At 40.7% G+C, this 21436-nt stretch overlaps 1 protein-coding gene across 7 annotated transcripts in view; it reads right to left on the bottom strand.

Annotated features, from left to right (window-relative positions):
- ice2 (interactor of little elongator complex ELL subunit 2) overlaps window positions 1–21436 on the bottom strand; it is a 134304-nt gene that overhangs the window by 96071 nt on the left and 16797 nt on the right. For all 7 annotated transcript variants that reach the window (XR_011889606.1, XM_072282209.1, XM_072282205.1 and 4 more), the window contains exons 5-7: window positions 17997–18131; window positions 12835–12954; window positions 6730–6889 (exon numbers count right to left, since the gene is read on the bottom strand). Coding sequence is in view for 6 of the 7 variants with exons in the window: in XM_072282209.1 (XP_072138310.1) it covers window positions 6730–6889; window positions 12835–12954; window positions 17997–18131 (415 nt within the window). In the remaining variant the exon portion in view is untranslated. The remainder of the gene's footprint in view (window positions 1–6729; window positions 6890–12834; window positions 12955–17996; window positions 18132–21436) is intronic.

Raw genomic sequence — 21436 nt, 5'->3', positions numbered from 1 at the left:
TCTTTTCCAATCAATTTTGGCCAGCTCCTCTCTCATGCCTCTGTAATTCCCTTTACTCACTGTAAAAATGATACATGTGACTTTAGCTTCTTCTCAAATTGCAGGGAGAGTTGTATCATATCATGATCACTCTCCCCCAAGGGTTCCGTTACCTTAAGATCTCTAATCAATACAGGTGCATTGCACCATAGCCAATCCAGGAGAGCTGATCCCCTTGTGGGCTCAAACCATGAACTGTTCTAAAAGGCCGTTCATAGGCATTCTAGGAATTCCCCCTCTTGGGATCCCTTTATGTCCATGCTCTCTGCATTTAGGAAGGAAGTACCTAGACAGCTAAGGGCACTACAACAAAGATGAAAAAAGCCTCAGAAGAACAGAGTTTTACCCAGATCTTCCCAAGAGTGAAGAGTGTTAATTGCAAGGAGTAATTGGAAAGATTAAGACCATTGTTCATGGAACAGAAAAGGGCAAGAGGTCACTTGGTAGAAGATTTTAGGTGACAAGTTTTTGCATCTTGGGCAAAGAAAAGCTTTGACATGTCTGCCAAAAACCAGAGGCCATGGATTCACAACCACTAGCAAAAAAAATCCACAGCAACAATACAATTTGGGATTTGGAACACTTGCAGCCTGTTTCTAGGAAAACCTAAAAGAAATTGAACAGTAACTGGCAGGCAAGGGCAGGGTTAGAAGTAAAGGTATCAGAACGATCACACAGATCTCGCAAAGAAACATTCCAAGCATGAAGGTTGATCTTATGAAAATAATGAAGTAATGGTCAGGAAGAATGAAACAGGTAATTCACTGCAAAACCCTAAAAGTTACCATAATATAGTTCTCACCTATTGTCATTTTCAGGGAATCACCACACACTTAGTTGCCTCACTGCTGAATTACATCATTGCGCTTACTGTATCCACCCAAACCTAAACATCACTGGAAACCAAGTGCTAGCATTCAAATAAGACACAAAAAAGACTGCAGATGCTGGAAATCTGGAGCAACACACAAAATGCTGGAGGAACTTAGCAGGTCAGAAAACATCTATGGAAGGAAATGGAACATTTCAGATTGAGACCCATTAGAGCAGTCTTTTTTTGTATCTCCATTTTGCTGCTCCATGTTAAAGTCTCTTCACTCTATGTTGTTCTGATGAAGAGTCTGGACTTGAAACATTGACAATCTATTTCTCTCCACTGATGCTGCTTGACTCACTAAGTTCCTCCGGTATTTTGTGCATTGCTCTTGCGATGCAAATATCTGTAACCATCTCATCACATAATAACTGTTGATAAAGGCAATCAGGCATTCTGGAACTGAAAGTCAATGTGGAATCTCTTTCCTCCAGACTCCTTGGGGCAGATTAAGAATTAAAACTTTTAAAATTCCACTATTTGAAGATACGGGGGTAATTAGAATAACATCTCAGCACTACACAGTGCCACCCAGTGGCCAGTGAACTGCATAGTTCGCTAATAATCTGTTAAACAACCACACTATTTGCTTCAGAATGCTTGTGCTCAGAGAACAATTGTGTATGTTATTTGGCAAATAAAACCAATGATAAAATCTGTTTTCCACTTCCTGCAATAACACACACTAATATGTAGATTAATATTTGAAACTGCAGTGAATTCCTGGGACACAGCTTTATAAACAAGATCACTTAAAAAGTGATCCCTCTCAAAATGGCTACATCACAAAACTCTTAAAGAACATTATTTGTAGGAGTTTCTGGTGGATGAGGATTCCTGGTGGATGAGGATTCCTGGTGGATGATGTAACTGCCTGGCGGTGAAATGTACACAACTGTGAAGCTGCTTAATTCTCTTTGATAACTCCCAATCAAGGCTCAGGCCATATGACAATTGCAGTACAGCATGTGTTTTTCCTAAGGTTATCTAGGATCCAGCGCCGCCTATCTCCTTCGTATCTTGTGAAGTTCCACCATACCCTTTCCAGTGTTTCTACCTCCTTTCCAGTGTTTCCACCTCCTTCCCACAGTGGCACTGGCGTCTAACCTGAGTTACTTAAAGGTTTAGATAATAGCCTTGACATTGTAAAGCCAAAGGTTCCAAATATTTTATTTAATAGAAGACAAAATTTCATCTTGCCATTTAACATTTTCTTGCTTTCCATACATGTTCCTTCCCAGAGCAAGTCACTCAGTAATGCACTCTATCTCTTTGCCCCTTCATAACAAGTATTATTTCTGAAGAGTTCACATACTTCATCACTTAATGTCAACAAAACAAATGGACGTTAACCTAAGGAAGGTGGGGAAGGGTTGGTGAACACAATTCTGTCCTCATCAATGGAGCTTCTGTAGAGATGGCCAACAGTTTCAAGTCCCTTGGCATCCACACCCAGCAATCTCTCCTGGTTCTTCTATATTGGTGTGGTGATCAAGAAAGCACATTAACATATGCACTTTCTTTGGTTTCTGAGAAGATTCAGGCTGTGCACAAGGATTCTCTCAACTTCAACAGATGTGCTAAAGGAAGTATTTGAAGGGTTGCATCTCAACCTGATATGGCAACTGCTCTGTTCTGGATTGAAGGAACCTGCAGAGAGTGGGATATACTGCGCAGTCCATCAGGAGGTTCATCACCTACTTTCATCCAGCCCACCTTCATCACACGTTGCATCAGGAAGCCTAACAGAATTGTCAAAGGTGCCTGCCACCCTGGCTATTCCCTTTTCTCTCTTCTATCTTCCAGGAGAAAATACAGGAGACTTAAAGATCAGATGACCAGGCTCAAGAACAGCTCCTTCCCCAGAGCTATCAGACTTTGGAACCAATCACCACTTTCACACCCCTTGGTGGTGCTGCTACATTCTCAAACCTTTATTTCTTCCTCTTCTGTTATTGTCACTTCAGCATTTCATTTTGGACTACTATACTTTTCACCAATTTTGTACTCATCACATTGTTTATTGTATTTATTATTATCCTCTATATTGTTTACTCTGTGAACTTCAGTGAGCAAGGAATTTCATTGCACCTTCCTGTGTAAGATGATAAACTAATCTGATCTGAATGAGAACCGGCCACTTCTGCCTGTCATCTGCAACAAATAAACCGCTATGGGAACACAGTGGGTCAGACTGCATCTATGGAGGGAAACAGACAATCGATGTTTAGGATCCAGACCCTTCAACTGCCCAGGGTGCAATGAAATTCTTTGTTTACATGAGCTAACAGAATAAACAAAATACACAGTAATAACAAATAAAACTATTATGCATGCGTGGAGCAAGAGCAATGGAGTTGTATGATTCAGCGTTTTTACTGAGTCATGTTAATAACAGTACATGCTGTGCAACTTACAGTATGGGAGCTACGTACCAGGCCTACTGAGACGAAAGACATGCACACTCAAAAGCCCACGTCTCCTGCACATTGGAGGCCCAATCAATTAATCAGAATCAGAATAGGTTTATTATCACCGGCGTGTGACGTGAAATTTGCAAACTTAGCAGCAACAGTTAAGTACATCAACTACAGCACACGTATATTGACTAGATTTTTTGAAAACGTGCAAAAACAGAAATAATGCATATTTTAAAAGAAGTGAGGTAGTGTCCAAAGATTCAATGTCCATTTAGGAATCAGATGGCAGAGGGGAAGAAGCTGTTCCTGAATCCCTGAGTGTGTGCCTTCACCTCCTACCTGATGGTAACAGTGAGAAAAGGGTAACAGTGAGAAAAGGGTATGCCCTGGGTGCTGGAGGTTGCCTTTCTGAGACACCGCTCCCTGAAGGTATCCTGGGTACTTTGTAGGCTAGTACCCAAGTTGGAGCTGACTAGATTTATAACCTTCTGCATTTTCTTTCAGTCCTGTGCAGTAGTCCCTCCATACCAGACAGTGATGCAGTCTGTCAGAATGCTCTCCACAGTACAACTATAGAAGGATTTTAGTGTATTTATTGACATGCCAAATCTCTTCAAATTCCTAATAAAGTATCGCCGCTGTCTTGCCTTCTTCCTAACTGCATCAATATGTTGGGACCAAATCTTTTCTGGCTAAAATTGGTAAATTGGCTTATTATTATCACATGAACCTAGGTACAGTGAAAAACTTTGGAAGAAATTTGACAAGTCAGATTTGACATGGCGAAAGAAAATTGGGATGTCCCCTCATCCTTAACAATTTTTATTGGTGCATCACAAAAAGCATCCTATCTGGATGCATAACAGCCTGGTATGGCAACAGCTCTGCATGTAACCACAAGAAAATGCAGAGAATTATGGACCCAGCTCAACACATCTCGGAAACTAGCCTCCCCTTTAAGGACTCCGCCTACATTTCTCACTGCCTCAGTAAAGCATTCAACATAACCAAAGGCCCACCTAACCCAGATATTCTCTATTCTCCCCCCACCCTTCCCAGCAGCGAGAAGATTCAAAAGCATGACAGTATATCCTACCAGGCTCAAGGATAGCTTTTATCGCACTGTTTTAAGACGACTGAATGGCTCCCTAGTATGAAAAATTGGACACAATCTCATAATCTATATACTACTAAAACCCTCATGCTCTGTCTGTCTGCTAGTGACCTCCAATTAGCACAAACGGTGCATTATAGTGGCACTTTTTTTTGGCTCAATCGAATTAAAATGTGCTAACTTACAGAATGCAGGCAAAGTTCAGGGTTATATATTCATATAAAATTGCTCATTCGCCAAAATAAACAAGCTCCCTTTTAACCCGAGACCCAATCGGCCATCATGGAAATCGGGACGCGACAGCCCGACGCATGAGCACGGCCAGTCTCAGCAGCCACACCTACCAGAGCAAGAGGGCAGGGCAGGGCAGGGCAGATCTATTTCAAGGGATCACATTCTACTAATCACCATCAGCATATGCAGGATTGGGCCAGATCTAACTGCCACCCATCAATAAGAAATAATTAAATTTTATTGTAATGACGTACTTTGAGACACCCATAAAACCCTTTGCTGCAGTCAAAGGACAGCAGTGACTATATCACGTCCATTTAGGAGAGCACCAACCACATCAACAAGAATAATCAGCATCCTTTGGTGTTACTGCTTCGTATCTTCTATCCAGCATTAGGGTAAACAGATGGTCAGCCTAATTATGCAGAGTGGAAGAGGAAGGGGGACATTATGGTCATGAGATGACGCCAAATGTTGTCAGGAAGCAGCAAGGAGAGGGAGAGAACAAGAATCGGATGAGGCCAGGGCCGCACGACTCCAGGATCAAAGAGTCAAGACCAAAAAAGATGAGAGAAGAGGAGACAGAGGAGGAGAGGCATGCACGTCTCCAGGATCGGAAACAAACAACAAACAGCAGAAGAGATGAAGAGACGGGGGATGAAAGGACTGCATGTCTCCAGAATGACGAGAGGCACAAAGGTGGCAGATAAAATAGAAATGATGCCATCAAAATTGTCCTTCGTTAAATGAGCAGCAGCTATATTTGCTTTGCTACACGTCGTTTTTCTTTAATAAACTGAGGTTTTCTACTTCAGTTTCCAAAGCAAAGTGATACCAATAGTATTCAGGAAATTTTAATGTTCATTCTGGTCACATCAGACTGCACTACCCTTCTCACAAAAGGTGCCCCAACGGGTCACGCCGTTGTCTAGACTTCTTTATTATTCACAATCTACCTCATTATGACCTTGCACCTTGTTGTTTACCTGCATTGCTCTTTTTTTGTTACACTTTATTTTGCCATGGCATGTACGTGGTTGTAGTAGGACAGGATGTTTACGCTAAGGAATGAAGTTCTCAATCCTCTTAACTTCAGCACAGGAATGTGTAGTTAATGGCCAGCTCCTTTGCTGTACTGACATTAAGTGAAAGATTGTTACCAGCGTTATTTAAGATTTTGCCCAATACATAAATTTACAGTGGTGTCATCTGTAAATTTATAGATGGATTTAGAGCAGAATTTAGCCATGCAAACATGACAGTATAGGGATACAGCCTCATGGAACACAAATGTCGAGGATAATCACGGCAGAGTTGTTGCTGCCTATCCTTACTATCAACAGTCTAAGGCTCAGGGAGTTCAAAATTCAGCTGCAAAGGGAGGCTTTGAGTCCTAGGTAAACACAACTCCAATGCTATATACAAATTTGCCAATGACACCACTGTTGTTGGACAGATGATCCAGCAAAATAGGACACATGATTGTGTGGTGCCACAATAACCTCTTGCTCAAAATCAGCAAAACTAAAGAACTAATTGACTTCAGGAAGGAGGAAGAGGGCAAACATGCAGGAGTATACATTGATGCATCATCAGTGGAGAAGGTGTTAACATATCAAAGGACCTGTCCTGGGCCCAGCACATGCATGTATTCACATGGAATAAGTGCCAGTGTCTTTTCTTTCTCAAAAAGCTAAGATGGTTTGGGATGTCATCAATTACTTTAACAAACTTTATCTCTGCCTGGAGATAAGGTGATCTTTCTGTCTCAGAGGGTCATGTGTTTTCAGAACTCTCTTCCTCAGAGGGCAACACAAGCAGAGTTCTTGAATACTTTTAAGGCATAGATTACTAAATGCTTGATAAAAGGGTGAAAGGTCAATGGCAGAAGCTGTAAAGGCACAGGTTAGGGCGCAAACAGATCAGCCATGATCTTATTACATAGCAGAGCAGTTCTAGGGGTCAATTGACCTTCTCCCAGTCCTAGTTCTCCATTGAGATATACTTATACAGTCAGAGCAGAATTACCAAGCACGCTAAAGCTATACCTTCACCGCAGATGGTTTTCACATGTAAAGGAATCTCCCAGGGTTCTGTATACTTCGGTCCACAATTATTCAGCAGAGTAAACAATGCCTGCCTCGTCAGAGACACTTTTGCTCCATACTTCACACTCAGCTTCTGTGCATTCACATCACTGCTGATACCCTGAAACAAGTAATAAAATAATCCACATGTTGGAACAAACTTGCTTTAAAATGGTGGCACACAATAAGACAGTAGCACCAGTGTTCATACTATTGGGCAGCCAATATTCGCAATATTATCTTTTGGTCCTACTTTTATAATCAGGGTGGCAATGGAATTGAACGCTTATAAGAAATTATCTATTCCAGCTTTACTTGGATTTATACTTCCTTGCCACTTACCAAAATTTATTATTAATCCTGTAATCAGGCATACTCTGAGAATATGGGCTCAATTTAGAAAATATCATGGTCTTTATAGTTTTTCCCTTTCTAGTCCTATTCTATACAATCATTTATTTCAACCTTCTATGCAGGATTCCATATCCCAAGACTGGTGTAGGAGAGGTATCAGGCGTTTTGAAGACCTTTTTATAGACAATTGGTTTGCGTCTTTTGAACAGATGTCTACAAAATTTAATTTATTGAATACTCTTTTTTTTAAGATATCTTCAAATTAGACATTTTATTAGCCCATTAATACCACATTTTCCTGAGCAACCTGATAAAAATGTTGTAGACTTGTTTCTTCAAATGAATCCCTTGAGTAAAGGTTTAATTTCTACTATTCGTGTCAAATTTATGAATCTCAGACGAGCCCCTTGTGATAAAATCAAAACTGCTTGGGAGCATGACTTAGGTTTTTCTTTGTCTGACGAGGTTTGGGATTCAAGTCTTAAGTCAGTCAATTCAATTTCTTTATGTGCTCGTATTTGTCTTTTGCAGTTTAAAGTCATCCACGGGGCTCATATGTCTAAAACCAAATTGGCGAAGTTCTATTCTGATATTAGTCCCTGGTGTGACAAATGCAAAGGAAGTGAGGCTTCCTTTATTCATATGTATTGGGCCTGTCCTACTTCGGAAAAATTTTGGAAAGATGTTTTTTTAACTTTATCTTCTATATTAAATTGTCACTTGGAATCTGATCCTTTGATTGCTCATTTTGGTATTTCTCGAGACCCTGACAAGCATTTGATCCCGGCTAAACGACGAACATTGTCTTTTGCCTCTCTTTTAGCTAGACGTGCAGTATTCCTTAAGTGGAGAGATGTAGTTCCCTCTACCTATGTTCAATGGCTTAGGGATATTATAACCATATAACCACATAACAATTACAGCATGGAAATAGGCCATCTTGGCCCTTCTAGTCCATACCGAACTCTTACTCTCACCTAGTCCCACCGACCTGCACTCAGCCCATAACCCTCCATTCCTTTCCTGTCCATATAGCTATCCAATTTAACTTTACATGACAATATTATGTCTTATTTAGATCTTGAAAAGATTTACTATTCACTTTTTAATTTGGACATAAAGTTCCATAAGGTGTGGGGACCTTGAATATTTTCATAATTCTCACCTAGACTGACAGGTGTTTTTTTTTCTTCCCTTGATAGTCAGATCCTGCATTTCCAGCTTTCTTTGATTCTTTGATTAGGTAGCAGGCTGCTTTTGTTTTTATTATTCATCTCTCTTTTTACTACAATATATAGTTCTGGGGTGATAAAAGTTTATCTCAAATGTCCTTTCAAATATTTATACTTAAAACATAATGGTTGGCTTGGAGTTGGATAGGGGGTGGGTTGGGTACTTTTCTTTCTAATTTTTCACTTTTAATTTGGGTGACTTGCTCATTTGTTAAGATATGTATTATTGTTATTTTTGTCTGTAGTGCAATGATCCTATTTATACTATTGATTTTTTTTGTTCTACGCTGTAGTTTGTAGAAAATCATAAAATATTATATTTTTAAAAATAATCCACATGTTGGAACAAACTTGCTTTAAAATGGTGCCACACAATAAGACAGTAGTACCAGTGACTGAAAAAGAATCTTAAGACAAAGGGATGGATCATAGAGGTTAAGTTCCTGAACTTGAAGGCAAAGCAGCTTAAGTTACTATCACCAACAGAGTAATGGAGAAGAATACAGAACAGGTTTAGAGAACCCTGGTTTTCAAGAGATATTGACGCCTTGGTTAAGAAAAAAAAAGGAGGTGCATAGCTGGTATAGGCAAGTAGGAACAAACAAGGTACTTAAGGAGTATAAGAAATGCAAGAGCATGTTTAAGAAGGAAATCAGGAGAGCTAAAAGAAGGCATGCAGTTGCAGGCAAAGTGAAGGAGAATCCGGTTCTATGTTAAGACTAAAAGGATTATAAGGGATAAAATTGGTCCTTTGAAAGATCAGAATGTTAATCCATGTGTGGAGCCAAAAGAGATGGGGAAAATCTTAAATGGATTTTTTGCATCTGTCTTTACATGAAAGATGGATACAGAGTCTACAGAGGTGAGGGAAAAGCAGCAGCAAGGTCATGGACCCTAATACAGATTACAGAGGAGGAGGTGTTTGCTGTCTTGAAGAAAATCAGGGTGGACAAATCCCTAGGAGCTGACAAGATATTCCCTTGTGGGAGGCAAGTGCAGAAATTGCTGGGCCCTAGCAGAGATATTTAAATCATGCTTAGCGACAGGTGAGGTTCCAGAGGATTGGACGGTAACTAACATTGTTCCGCTGTTTAAGAAAGGCCCGAAAAATAAACCAGGAAATTATAGACCAGTGAGGCTGACATTAGTAGTGGAAAAGTTATTGGAAGGTATTCTACAAGACTGGATATCTGAGTATTTGGATAGACAAGGGCTAATTAGGGATAGTCAGTATGGCTTTGTGTGTGCAGGCCATGTCTAACCAATCTGATAGAGTTTTTCAAGGATGTTACCAGAAACATTGATGAAGGCAAGCAGTGGGTGTTGTCTACATGGACTTCAGCAAGGCACTTGACAAGGTCCCAAATGGGAAGTTAGTCAAGAAGGTTCAGCCGTTTGGCATTCAAGATGAGACCATAAATTGGATTAGACATTGCCTTGTGGGAGAAGCCAGAGAGTGGTAGTAGGTGGTTGCCTCTCTGGAGGCCTGTGACTAGCAGAGTGCCGCAGGGATTGGTGCTGGGTCAGCTATTGTTTGTCATCTATATTAATGATCTGCATTATAATGTGTTAACTGGATCAGCAAATTTGAGGATGACACCAAGACTGGGGATGTAGTGGACAGCGAGGAAGACTATTACAGCTGACAGCCAGGATTTGGACCATGTGGAAAAATGGCAGATGAAATTTAATGCAGACAAGTGAGAGGTGTTACACTTCAGTAAGACCAACTCAGGTAGGTCTTACAATGTGAGTGGTGGGGCACTGAAGAGTTCAGTCAAACAAAGGGATCTGGGAATACAGGTCCATAATTCATTGAAAGTGGTGTCACAGGTAGACAGGGTTGTAAAGAAAGCTTTTGGCACATTGGCCTTCACAGATCAAAGTACAGGAGTTGGGATGTTATTTTAAAGTTATATAAGACTTTGGTGAGGCCTAATTTGGAGTATTATATGCAGTAAAAATGCATACAAGTACATAGAAAGTTTACTAGGATATTGCTGGGCGGATCTGTGTTATAAGATCAACCAAAGGTGTTATTGTCTTATTGAAATGTACTTTTTTTTTAAACAATTGCAAGACCTAGCTGGACTTAAAAGTACTACATATTTACCTCATCAGTGAGTTGCTCGATGGAGGAAAAAACAGGAGCATAGATCATGCTGCTCCATGTCAGAGAGATGTCAGAGGAGTCACTGCAAGGAAGCCAGCGATCATCTCAGTCGCAAGACCCTGTTGGACTTTGTTAATGTGGGATGATGGAAGTCCGATTCATTCATTTATTGGTGGACAGCAGGGAAGCATGGCCTCAGTTGTAGCAAGGACCAAGCCTCAAGCTGTGGTGTCGCTTGTTTACAGCTGCCCAGGAGAGAGTTGTCGGAATCGGTGCAGCCTTCCAGAGTTCGTTCAGCAGAAAACAAGCTGTATTGTTTTCAACTGTAGACTGCTGCAACATTCATGAACTCTGGGACTTGGACTATTTTTTTTGTGTGTGACTATATCTTATATCAGTTTGTTATCTTAGATGAGCTATACGTTCCTTCTCCTGTGTGTGACTGTTGGTACTGTGTTTTGCATCTTGGCCCTGGAGTAATGTTGTTTTATTTGGCTGTATTTTTGGGTATTCATATATGGATGAATGACAATTAAATTTGAACCTAGTTCATAGTCATCCCTCATACAGGATAAGCTAGGTATTTTAGGGAAAGCAACTGAAAAAAAATCTTAGGAATAGGATTTCTTATTTCTCGGAAAGACACCGTCCAATTAATGGGAATCAGTATAGTTTTATGCATGGGAAATCCTGCCTCACAAATCTGACTTTTTTGACGAGGCAAGGTGGAAATCATGGTACACACAAGTACTAGCAAGCTTGAAAAGATCCTTGCAAGGCAGGCCGAACCGGAAAAAAAAGGCACATGGAATCCTAGGGGTTTAGATACAAACTGATACAAAATTGGCTTAGTGATGGGAGGCTGAAGGTAGTGGTGAAAGGTTACATTCCTCAATGGAAGTCTGAAGCCAGTGATATTTTGCAGAGATTTAGGACTGGCACTTTTGTCCTTGGTCTGATAAATATATTGATGATACTTGAAGAATGGTGAAGTCACAGATTGCAAGATGTTTGCTTAAAGATTCAGAGGGACTTAGATCAGCTGAAAAGTTGAGCAGAATGGTGAAAGTGGAGGTTAATCCAGACAATAATGTGATAATGCATTTTGGGTCTCTAACATTGGTTATACAGCAGGGATTTTTGAAGCATTAACATACAGAGGGGCATCTTGGTGTTCAAGTTCATAATTCTCTCAAAATGCTGGCATAGCGGGATAGGGTCGTGAAGAAGGGGTTTAGCTTGCTTTGAACTTTGCCTTCATAGGTCAAGGCATTAAGTGTTTTATTATTCTCTTCAGCATTGGTCCCCAACTACCGGGCCGCGGACTGGCACCAGGCTGCAAAGCATGTGCTACCGGGTTGCGAGGAAACAATATGATTTGGCGATATGAAACGATATGAATCAGCTGTACCTTTCCTCATTCCGTCACACCCACTGTTGGAACTTCAACGCACGCGAGGTCATTACATAAGGAACCCCCTTCAAGTATCGCTGTCTCCAATCACCCCTCGATGGGACTGTCTTGTTGCAGGGAAACAAGCGCAGGGATCCCACTGATTCAGTCATATTGGTGTGTTGCAATAATTTTATATGTTCATACGGGGAAAATATGTGCTGTGTGTTTAATAGCCAAACATTACTTAAAATGTTATGATGCTATTGACTTATATAAGTGACTTATAATTGACTTATCACTATACTCATGTGAGGAAAATATGAGCTGTGTGTTTAATATTAAATTCGTTAGATGAACGCTTTTAGAAATGAAATTGAATGTATTAGCCACTTATAAGTGACTTATAGTTTACTTATCACCTGATGGAGAGTGAGAGAGGGGGAGAGGGAGAGTGAGAGAGAGGGGAGGGGGGAGGGCGAGAGTGAGGGGAGTTTATGAGGAGTAAGTGAGGAATGAGATTGATGAAATTGCTCTGAGAATTGGTCCGGCCTTGATGGGCTAATTTTCAAATTATGAATGAAATTCAAAGAATCTCTCTGTTCAGGATCCTCTTAATGTGAAGAGATTGTATGGATGTATCTGCCCAAACCTTGCTGTTAGCACAGGATAATTCCACCCTACAAGCACTAGCTCAGTGGTCGCAGACCTGGCTGGCCTGCATTAACTTATTTCCTAATACCCAAATCACCATCAGTTTTAAATGATCATAAAATCAAAACATTGCACAATTAACAACTGTAAAGTATCAACTGAACCTGCTCAATGCATTGAAACCCAACAGCCACCTCCAAATCCTGCTTTAACTGAAGGTGATTCATGTGCTTACGTCACTGTGCTAATCAAGGCAGACTAACAACAGCAAATTAATACTTCATAGTTGAAATCCGTTCTGGTGAAATTCTCTAACTTACTGACTCGATGGCAGATGCCCTGACGCCTGAAGGTGGAGTAAACGAGGCAATGGTTTTATAATCCGTGGTTAGCTGATTTGACGTAGCAGTGGTTGGGACCCGCAAATACAGAGTTTGGCCCTGAAATAGAACAAGTGAATCAGAATGGCTCATCAACAAGTAGTTCTCACCACACGGGATGTAAAATAGTGACAATTTTACAAAAAGTCTATTAAGCTCTTTGAATTAGTTTAAAGAATTAATGTTTTGCATCAACAAACTTTGTTCTTTTCCTTGTAAATCAGGCAAAAAGGTTAGAGCAACTTTATCTAAATGACAGGCATCTGCAGCTAGTTTATGAGAGAAACCTGGGTCAGAAACATGCCTGTTTGGCTTGAACAATGAGGGAATTACAATGGGATGGGCATGGAGTTGGCTAAAGTGAATTGGATCGATACATTAACAGATAAGACACTAAACAAGTGGTGGCAGACATTTAAGGAGGTAATACATTCAGCAAAGATATGTACCAGTAAGGAGGATAGATTTCAAAAAAAAAAGGATGATCCAACCATGGCCAACCAACAAAGTTAAGGATGGTACTAAGCTGAAAGAGAAAAAGTACAATGCACACTAAGTGCTGTTTCTATCTCATAGCTCGAGAGACCCAGTTTCCATCCTGACCTCCAGGATGGCTGTGTGGCACTTCTATGTTCTCCTGAATCTCATGGGTGTCCTCTTGGTTCCCCGCCTCCCCCCCCCCCCATTTTCCTGCCACATGCCAAACGTCCTACTTGATAAATAATTGCTGATAGTAAACTACCCCAGTTATAGATGGGTGACAAGAGAATCAGGGAAACCTAATGGGCATGTGAGAGAGAATAGGATACAAGGAAATAAGGGGTGAAAAAGGGTTACTCTGTGAATCAGCATAGATTCATGGGATCAAATAGCCTCCCATGTCATAAGCAAGTAGGACACATGAAGTAAGGAAGCATTTAGGGGCAGACTGAAAAACTGAGATGGGGTGGAATTTGTGCAATGAACTCAAGACAGTTTCCATAAACAATATATAGAGCCAGTATAAAGAGGAGAGGAATGAGACAGGGAATATTGATGGACCAGGACCAAGGAGGATTTCATCTTTGAGTCCACCAATCAGATACTATTTCCTGTCTCACTCCTCCCTCTCTATACTGGCCAACTTCCCTCTTATTCCTGACGCAGGTTCTTGACCCAAAATGTTTACAATCTTTTCCCTACAGCCCAGATGTTGCTCAACCATCTGAGTTCCTCCAGTAGATTGTTTGTTGCTCCAGTTTCTCTGTAAGAACAAATTGGTCTTTTTCTGGTCAGTGAAATCTAATGATCAAGTGTCACAGGGATCAGCGTTGAGTTATACTTGGATGAAGACAAAGCTACTGCTGCTAAGTGATAAGTTCTTGCTCAAGTTTATAGGGTGTTTAACACTTATGGTGTGTTGGTCACCATTAGTTGGGGATTAGTTTAAGAGCCATGAGGTAATGTTGCAGCTCCATGAAAATGGTTATACCGCACTTGCGTCCAGTTCAGATCACTTCAATATAGGAAGGGTATGGAACCTTTAGAGAGGATGCAGAGGAGATTTCCCAGGATGTGTGTGGATTAGAGAGCATGTCTTATGAGAAGAGGTTGAGTGAGCTAGGTTTTTTAAGAGGTGACTTGATAGAGATGAATAAAATGATAAGAAACATAGATAGTGTGGACAGCTAGTGCTTTTTTCCTCAGGGCTGAAATGGCTAATATGAGAGGGCATAAGCTTAAGATGATCAGAGGAAAGTATAGGGCTGTTGCCAGAGTTTTTTTTATACACAGAGCAGTGGGTGCACGGAAAGTGCTGCCTCTATCGCCACCTGGCAGATACATCAGGAGCATTTAAGACTCTTAAATAAGCATATGGATAAAAATCAAATGAGGGAAACGTGGAAGGGAAGCATTAGAATGACTTTGGAGTAAGTTAAAAAATGAAGGCCCTGGAGTGTGCTGCACTGTTCTATGTTCTATCTTCCTGGCCACACAAGTAGATAGGGAAGTAAATTGGGAAGATGACAAAGGAAACTACAACGGGAGATAGGTAGACAACTCAGCAAAGATCAGACAAGTGGAGTATAATGTGGAAGGAAGCAAAACTAAGTATTTTTGCATAAAATGTAAAACAAAAGTATTGCAACACACACAAAATGCTGGAGGAATTCAGCAGGCCAAGCAGCTTCTATGGAAAAAAGTACAGTCGACGTTTCGAGCCAACATCCTTTGGCAGGACAAAAGCATTGCACTGCATATAAATGCTGACAGATTGCAGGGCTTTGAGATGCAAAGCCATCTACATATCCTAGTGTATGACTTGTAAAATAAAATTGTGTGCAGGAACTATACAGTAAGTAATTCAGAAAGCTAACAGAATGGTGCTGTTTACTGCTGATGAAAGTTTGAATACAATCGTGGTAAGCCTTCTCTTCTTTTATTTAGGCCATTGGTGAGACCACATCTGAAGTACAATGCACAATTTTTAGAACATAGAACATTACAGCACAGGAACAGGCCCTTTGGCCCAGAATGTTGTATCGAACCAATTGAATTCGTAATCAAATGGCCAATTAAACTCATCTCTTCTGCCAACACAATATCCAAATCCTTCTATTTTCCACACATTCATGTACCTATCAAAACAGCTCTTCAAAGCCTCTAATGTTCCTGCCTCTACCACCAACCCCAGGCAGTGCATACCAGGCACCCATCAAGCTCATGTAAAAATGCTGCCCCTTGCAATTCCTTTGAAATTATCTCCTTTCACCTAAAATGTATGCCCTCTGGCATCAGACGTTTCAACCCTTGGAAAAGTATATTGTTTGTCTATTCTATTTATGCCCCTCATAATCTTATGAACCTCTATCAGATTTCCCCTCAGTTTTCACTGCTCCAGACAAAACAACCCAAATTTGTCCAACCTCTCGTTATAGCACATCCCCTCTAATCCAGGAAGCATCTTCTGTACCCTCTCCAAAGCCTTGAAATCTTTCCTGTAATAGCGGGGCCAGAACTGTGTGTAATACTCCAGATACAGCCTAACTAAAGTTTCATAAAGCTGCAACACAACTTCCTGACTTTTGAATTCAATGCCTTGTCTAATAAGGGCAAACATGCCATATGCCTTCTTAATCACCCTGTGCAGCCACCTTCAGGGACCCCAAGGTCCCTCTGCTCATCAATACCATTAAGGATCTTGTCCTTAAGTGTACTGTCTCTTTAAATTTGACCTACCAAGGTGCTTCACATTTGGCTGGGTTAAGCTTCATATGTCATCTCTCTGCTCCTATCTGCAACTGATCTATATCCCATTGTATCCTTTGCCAGTCTTCTACACTATTCACAACACCAATCACATTGTCTGCAAACTTACTAACTTACCCATCTATATTTTCATCCAGGTCATTTATATACATCACAAACAGCAGAGGTCTCAGTACAGATCCCTGCAGAACACCAGTAATCACAGACCTCCAGCTAGAACAAGTCTCCTCAACCACTACCCCCTGTCTTCTCATGGCCAATTCACAATGGATCCCATGCACTTTAATCTTCTGGATGAGCCATCCATGAGGGACCTTTTCTAATGCCTTAATAAAATCCATGCAAACAACATCCAGAGCTCCAATTTCATCAGTCATCCTCGTTATCTCGTCAAACATCTCAAATCAAGTTAGTAAGACACCACCTACGCAAAGCCATGCAGGCTCTCCATAATTAGGCCATGGTTTTCCAAATGCTCATAAATCCTATCCCTAAGAATTCTCTCCAGTAATTTCCCTACCACTTAAGGTCTATAGTTTCCTGGATTATTCCTGATTCCCTTCTTGAATAATGGAACAACATTAGCTACCTGCCAGACCTCCAGATTTTGCCTGGGATTAGAGATGGCACGAAGATATTGGTCAAGACCCCAGTAATCTCTTCTCTTGCCTCTCTCAATAATTTCGGATACATCTCATCAGGTCATGGTGACTTACCTGCCTTAATACTTTTTAAGAGACCCACTACCTGCTCCTTTACTTTGCAGTGTCCTAACGAATCAATATGCTTGGAATTAATCTCCCTATCTTCAACATCCTTCTCTTTGGAAAATACTGACGTAAAGTACTCATTAAGAACCTCACCCACATTCTCCACATCAAAACAAATGTTCCCTTTATCTTTGAGAGGACCTATTCTCTCCCTAGTTATCCTCTTCCTTTTGATGTATGTATAGAATGCCTTGGGATTCTCTTTAATCCTACTTTCCAAAGTCTTTGCATGATCCCTTCTGGCTTTCCTAATTCCCTTCTTGAATTCTTTTCTGGCTTCTTTATTATCCTCAAGGGCTCTGTTTCATTCTAGCTTCCTAAGCTTTAACTACTTCTCCTTTTTCTTTATCACCTTGCCATCCTTGTCCTTCCTTCTTAGTGGAACACAAGGAGGTTTTTGGTCTCCTTATTAAGGAAGGATGTAAATGTGCTGGAAATTGTTCAGAGAAGGTTAACTGGAAAGGGACAGTTGTTTTATGCACGATGGTTACACAGGCTACAGTTGTGCCTGCTGGTATGTAGAAGAGTGGGAGGTGACAGGACTGAAATGTATAAGACGCTGAGAATTCATGACAGGCCAGATTTAGAGAGGTTGTTTCCTCCAGTAAAAGTATCCAGAACCCTGAGTTACTGTTTGCAAATAAGACAAATGTGATATTTTTTCTCTTTCAGTGGGTCATCAGTCTTTGCATTGCTCTTCTTCAAAGGGCAGTGGAAGTACAGTCTTTGAATATTTTAAGGCAGAAGTAGATAGATAGGTGATTAGCAAGGGAGGGTGTTAAAGGCTACCATGGGTAGATGGGAATGTGGAGTTGAGGTAAACATCAGGCGCAATCTTATTAAACTGCAGAAGAGGTGTGAGGGGCTGAGTGGTCTATTCTTACTTCTAGTCTGCATGTTCCATCATGAGAGGGAACAAATTAGCTGAGGTTCAGTTAAACAGTAATTACCTACCACCTTGTTCTGCAAGGCCATCCCTCCTAATGGAAAAAAACATTAGAGATTATTACAATCAATCCCCAATGCTGAAACTGCTAAGAAACAGGAACTGATTACAATCATATATTCAGTATATTTCATTACCAGGCACAGAAGCTTCTTCTCCAGTTGGAGGGTGAGATCTGGGATGAATTTCCCTCCCATGATGCTGGTAATTTCATTGACAACGTAAAGTTCTGGATACTTTTTCAGACTTTCGTTCCACGCTTGCAAAACCTCCTGTTGAAATAAATGCAAGGATCAATGTTCTTGTCCTTCAATCATAGCAAGCAATGACACAATCATGTTGATTCTTCACATTTATGCAGGCACATGCACACACATATTCATGAGCTGTGCAAAGCCTCAGTAATGGACCCATCTGTACACCAACAGGAGAAGCTGAGATCATCTTACTTATAGCAGAGAAGGGAGACTGACAAACATAATAACAATAATAATTACTGCACAGAACAGGGAGAAATGTTTCTTCTCTAACAAGTGGTCAACAGTAAAGCTCAGATATTTGAAATAATTGGGAAAGAAATACACGAGAATGGAGCAGAAACCTCTTCACATTCATGTCTATATTAATCCAGAGTTCAATTACTGAGGATGGAAATGAGATGCTAAAGGAAGTTCAAAAGGTCAAGCCAGGCTCTTCAGAGTCAGGCCCTTCAGTCTATAATGCTCAAGCTGACCACTAAGTGGTCACTGACACCAATCCCACCTGTTGGCCCTTGGAACAAAGCCAGCTATATCTTGCTGATTCATGTGTCCAGTTAGATGCTTCTTGAATGTTGTGAGTCTTTGCCTTTACCATCTATCACACAATGCACCCTCTGAATCCAACCACGCTTTGGGTGAAAAGGTTCTCCCTCAAATTCCCCAGAAACCTCCTTTCACTTACTCTCAACCTATGTCCGCTAGTCGCTAGTTTTAAATACCTCTGCTCCAGGGAAAGTTCCCTTACTACCTATGCCCTTTACATTTTATACACGTCCATCGTCCCCTTCAGTCTCCTCCACTCCTACAAAATCAAACCCAGTCTATCCAGTCTTTCCTCTGCACCCTCCAGTTCAATCCCATGCTTCCTGGAGTGTGATGACAAGAATCATACACAATATTCCAGCTTTGGCCTAATCAATGTTTTTTTAAAGTTTAAACTCACTGCCTCAACACAAACAAAATGCCTTCTTTACCACTTTATTTTCTTGTACTGTCTTCTTCAGGGAATCGTTGGACTGATACATTGATGTCCTTCTGTTCCCCTGTACTCCCTAATCAGTACTGACTGCATGCTTTTGTATGGGATTTGGATATTTGGCATAAAATATGAGGAAAACTGTACAGCCCCACCCTGTTGTGTATTTAATATTTCAGTAATAATTGAGTAATCTTGCATATATATTGGTTGATAAAGTATTCTTGTTCACTTAAATAATTCATTATAGTTTATATGTAAAAGTACATGAACTGCAAACTTCGTTATGCTACCACGTGATATGTGCGTGGCTTGCTTAAAGTAAAACACGGAGTCAGACTCAAATTTTGGACTCCTGTGTCTTCTTTTGAATTAGTTTAATGTTTTGAAGTAACAAAACACAACACACTCCACAGTGGGCTGGAAAATGAACACATCCCTTCAGCGGATGTGTCCAAAACTCTGGCACTATACAAATCGGAGGCTGCACATTGTTGTACACTTCAGCCACTAGGTGGCGGTTAAGAGCTACCTCACAATAAGGATACCTACACCACAGATTACAGACTTTGCTTTAAATAACATGTTAGTGCAGCCTTGTGTCTTCCTTTCATTTTCCTCCCACCTCAATGTCTTCTGAAGCCTCCAAGAAGCAAAACCTTACCACAGCCTTGCAGTTAACAAGTGCAGGGAAGCACATTTCACTGCAAAATCCTGCATTATATTACTTATTGAAACCTTGCGTACACTGAACGGTGCTATTATAATAACTGGCAAGGAGGGTGGGTAACAACAAACAATAATATTTTCAGAATTTGCTTTATTTCTTGACTTTCAAGACTTTTTTTAATGTCTGAAGCTGTAAAACAACACACAATGAAGCTGAATTTCTGCTTCTGAAAACTAGGGGTATAGTTTCAGAACAAAAGGTCATCCATTTCAGACAAAGAGTACGAGAATTGTTCTTCTCAAAAGGTTGGGACTACTTAAAGTTTTCTACCCCAGAGAGTCTAAGCAGCAAAATCAGGGACCAAGTGCAAGACAAAAACAGACATAACTGAATTTCAAGAACATTGGGGGAAATGGTGAGAACGTGGAAAGTTGTTCATGGCCAAAATGGATCAGACATTGAACAGATAGGCTGACTGGTTTATAGAGAGGCTGCTCCCATTTTTATTTTCTTACACATATAAATTTTCTTGTCAATTTGTGGGGAAGTTGACCATGATCATAGTAGGTGCACTTTTTAAATGGATTGAAGCAGTTCCTATGAATACTTCTACATTCCATGTGACAATTTCAAAGTCATAAATGGCCCTCACGATCCGAGTATTGCAGAGTTACCTATGACAGGCTGCAGAAATGTTCAATTTGACTCAATCATTAGAAAAAATGTGCCCAGTTTGGTGGTTGGAAAGAACAATTCAAACTGCAAAAGGTGAACTGACAAAGACAACAGATAGTGGAATGAGAACATACATTGTTAACAAAATATGCCACACACCATTTCAGCACAGACACTTGCTGAATGACTGATGGGCAAATGTGTCAGATGCACTTGTTTTATTGAAGCTGAAGCTCCAAAGCAAGCAGAAACAGCAACGCAACACTGAAAATCAGCATGGACAGAGTGGGCGAAAGAAGCTATTCCTGTGCTGTAATACTTGTGATCACCATCCTATAGTAGATCTTCTTGGTCCACAGGATGGACCAGACTGCTGATTCAAAGGGGGCAAAAAGTGTGGGTCTGTGTTTCATGACAAACTCTTCGTGGTGCTCAGATGTAGCAGTCTTGTCACACTCTTGTTCCCCTAACCTGGAACATCTAATGATTAAGTGCCGACCATTCAGCTTACCAAAAGAGTTCTTGTGATCCTGACTGCGGCTTACGTACCGCCAAAGGCCAATGTTAAGCAGGCACTTGAGGTACTGAGTGCAGCGATGAGCAAACAGAAACGGCCTACTCCGATGCCTTTCAGTTCATTGCTAGGGATTTCAATGAGATTTGCTTTAAGAAATCTCTGTCTAATTATCATCAACATTAAGAAGATAAAAATGGAATACGAAAGTAAGCTAGGCAATAATATCAAAGGGGATACCAAAAGTTTCTTCAGATACATAAAGTGTAAAAGAAAGGCGAGAGTAGATATTGGACGACTGGAAAACAATACTGGAGAGGTAATAATGGGGGTCAACAAAATGGCAGATGAACTGAATAAGTATTTTGTATCAGTCTTCACTGTGGAAGACATTAGCAGTGTGGTGGAAGGTCCAGGTGTCAGGCGTCATGAAGCGTGTGACGTTACCATTACAAGAGAGAAGGTTCTTGGGAAACTGAAAG

This window comes from Mobula birostris, chromosome 18 (assembly GCF_030028105.1).
Source record: "Mobula birostris isolate sMobBir1 chromosome 18, sMobBir1.hap1, whole genome shotgun sequence".
Taxonomy (NCBI): domain Eukaryota; kingdom Metazoa; phylum Chordata; class Chondrichthyes; order Myliobatiformes; family Myliobatidae; genus Mobula; species Mobula birostris.
Note: the sequence above shows the minus strand (reverse complement) of the source record. Positions and strands in the feature narration are given on the sequence as shown.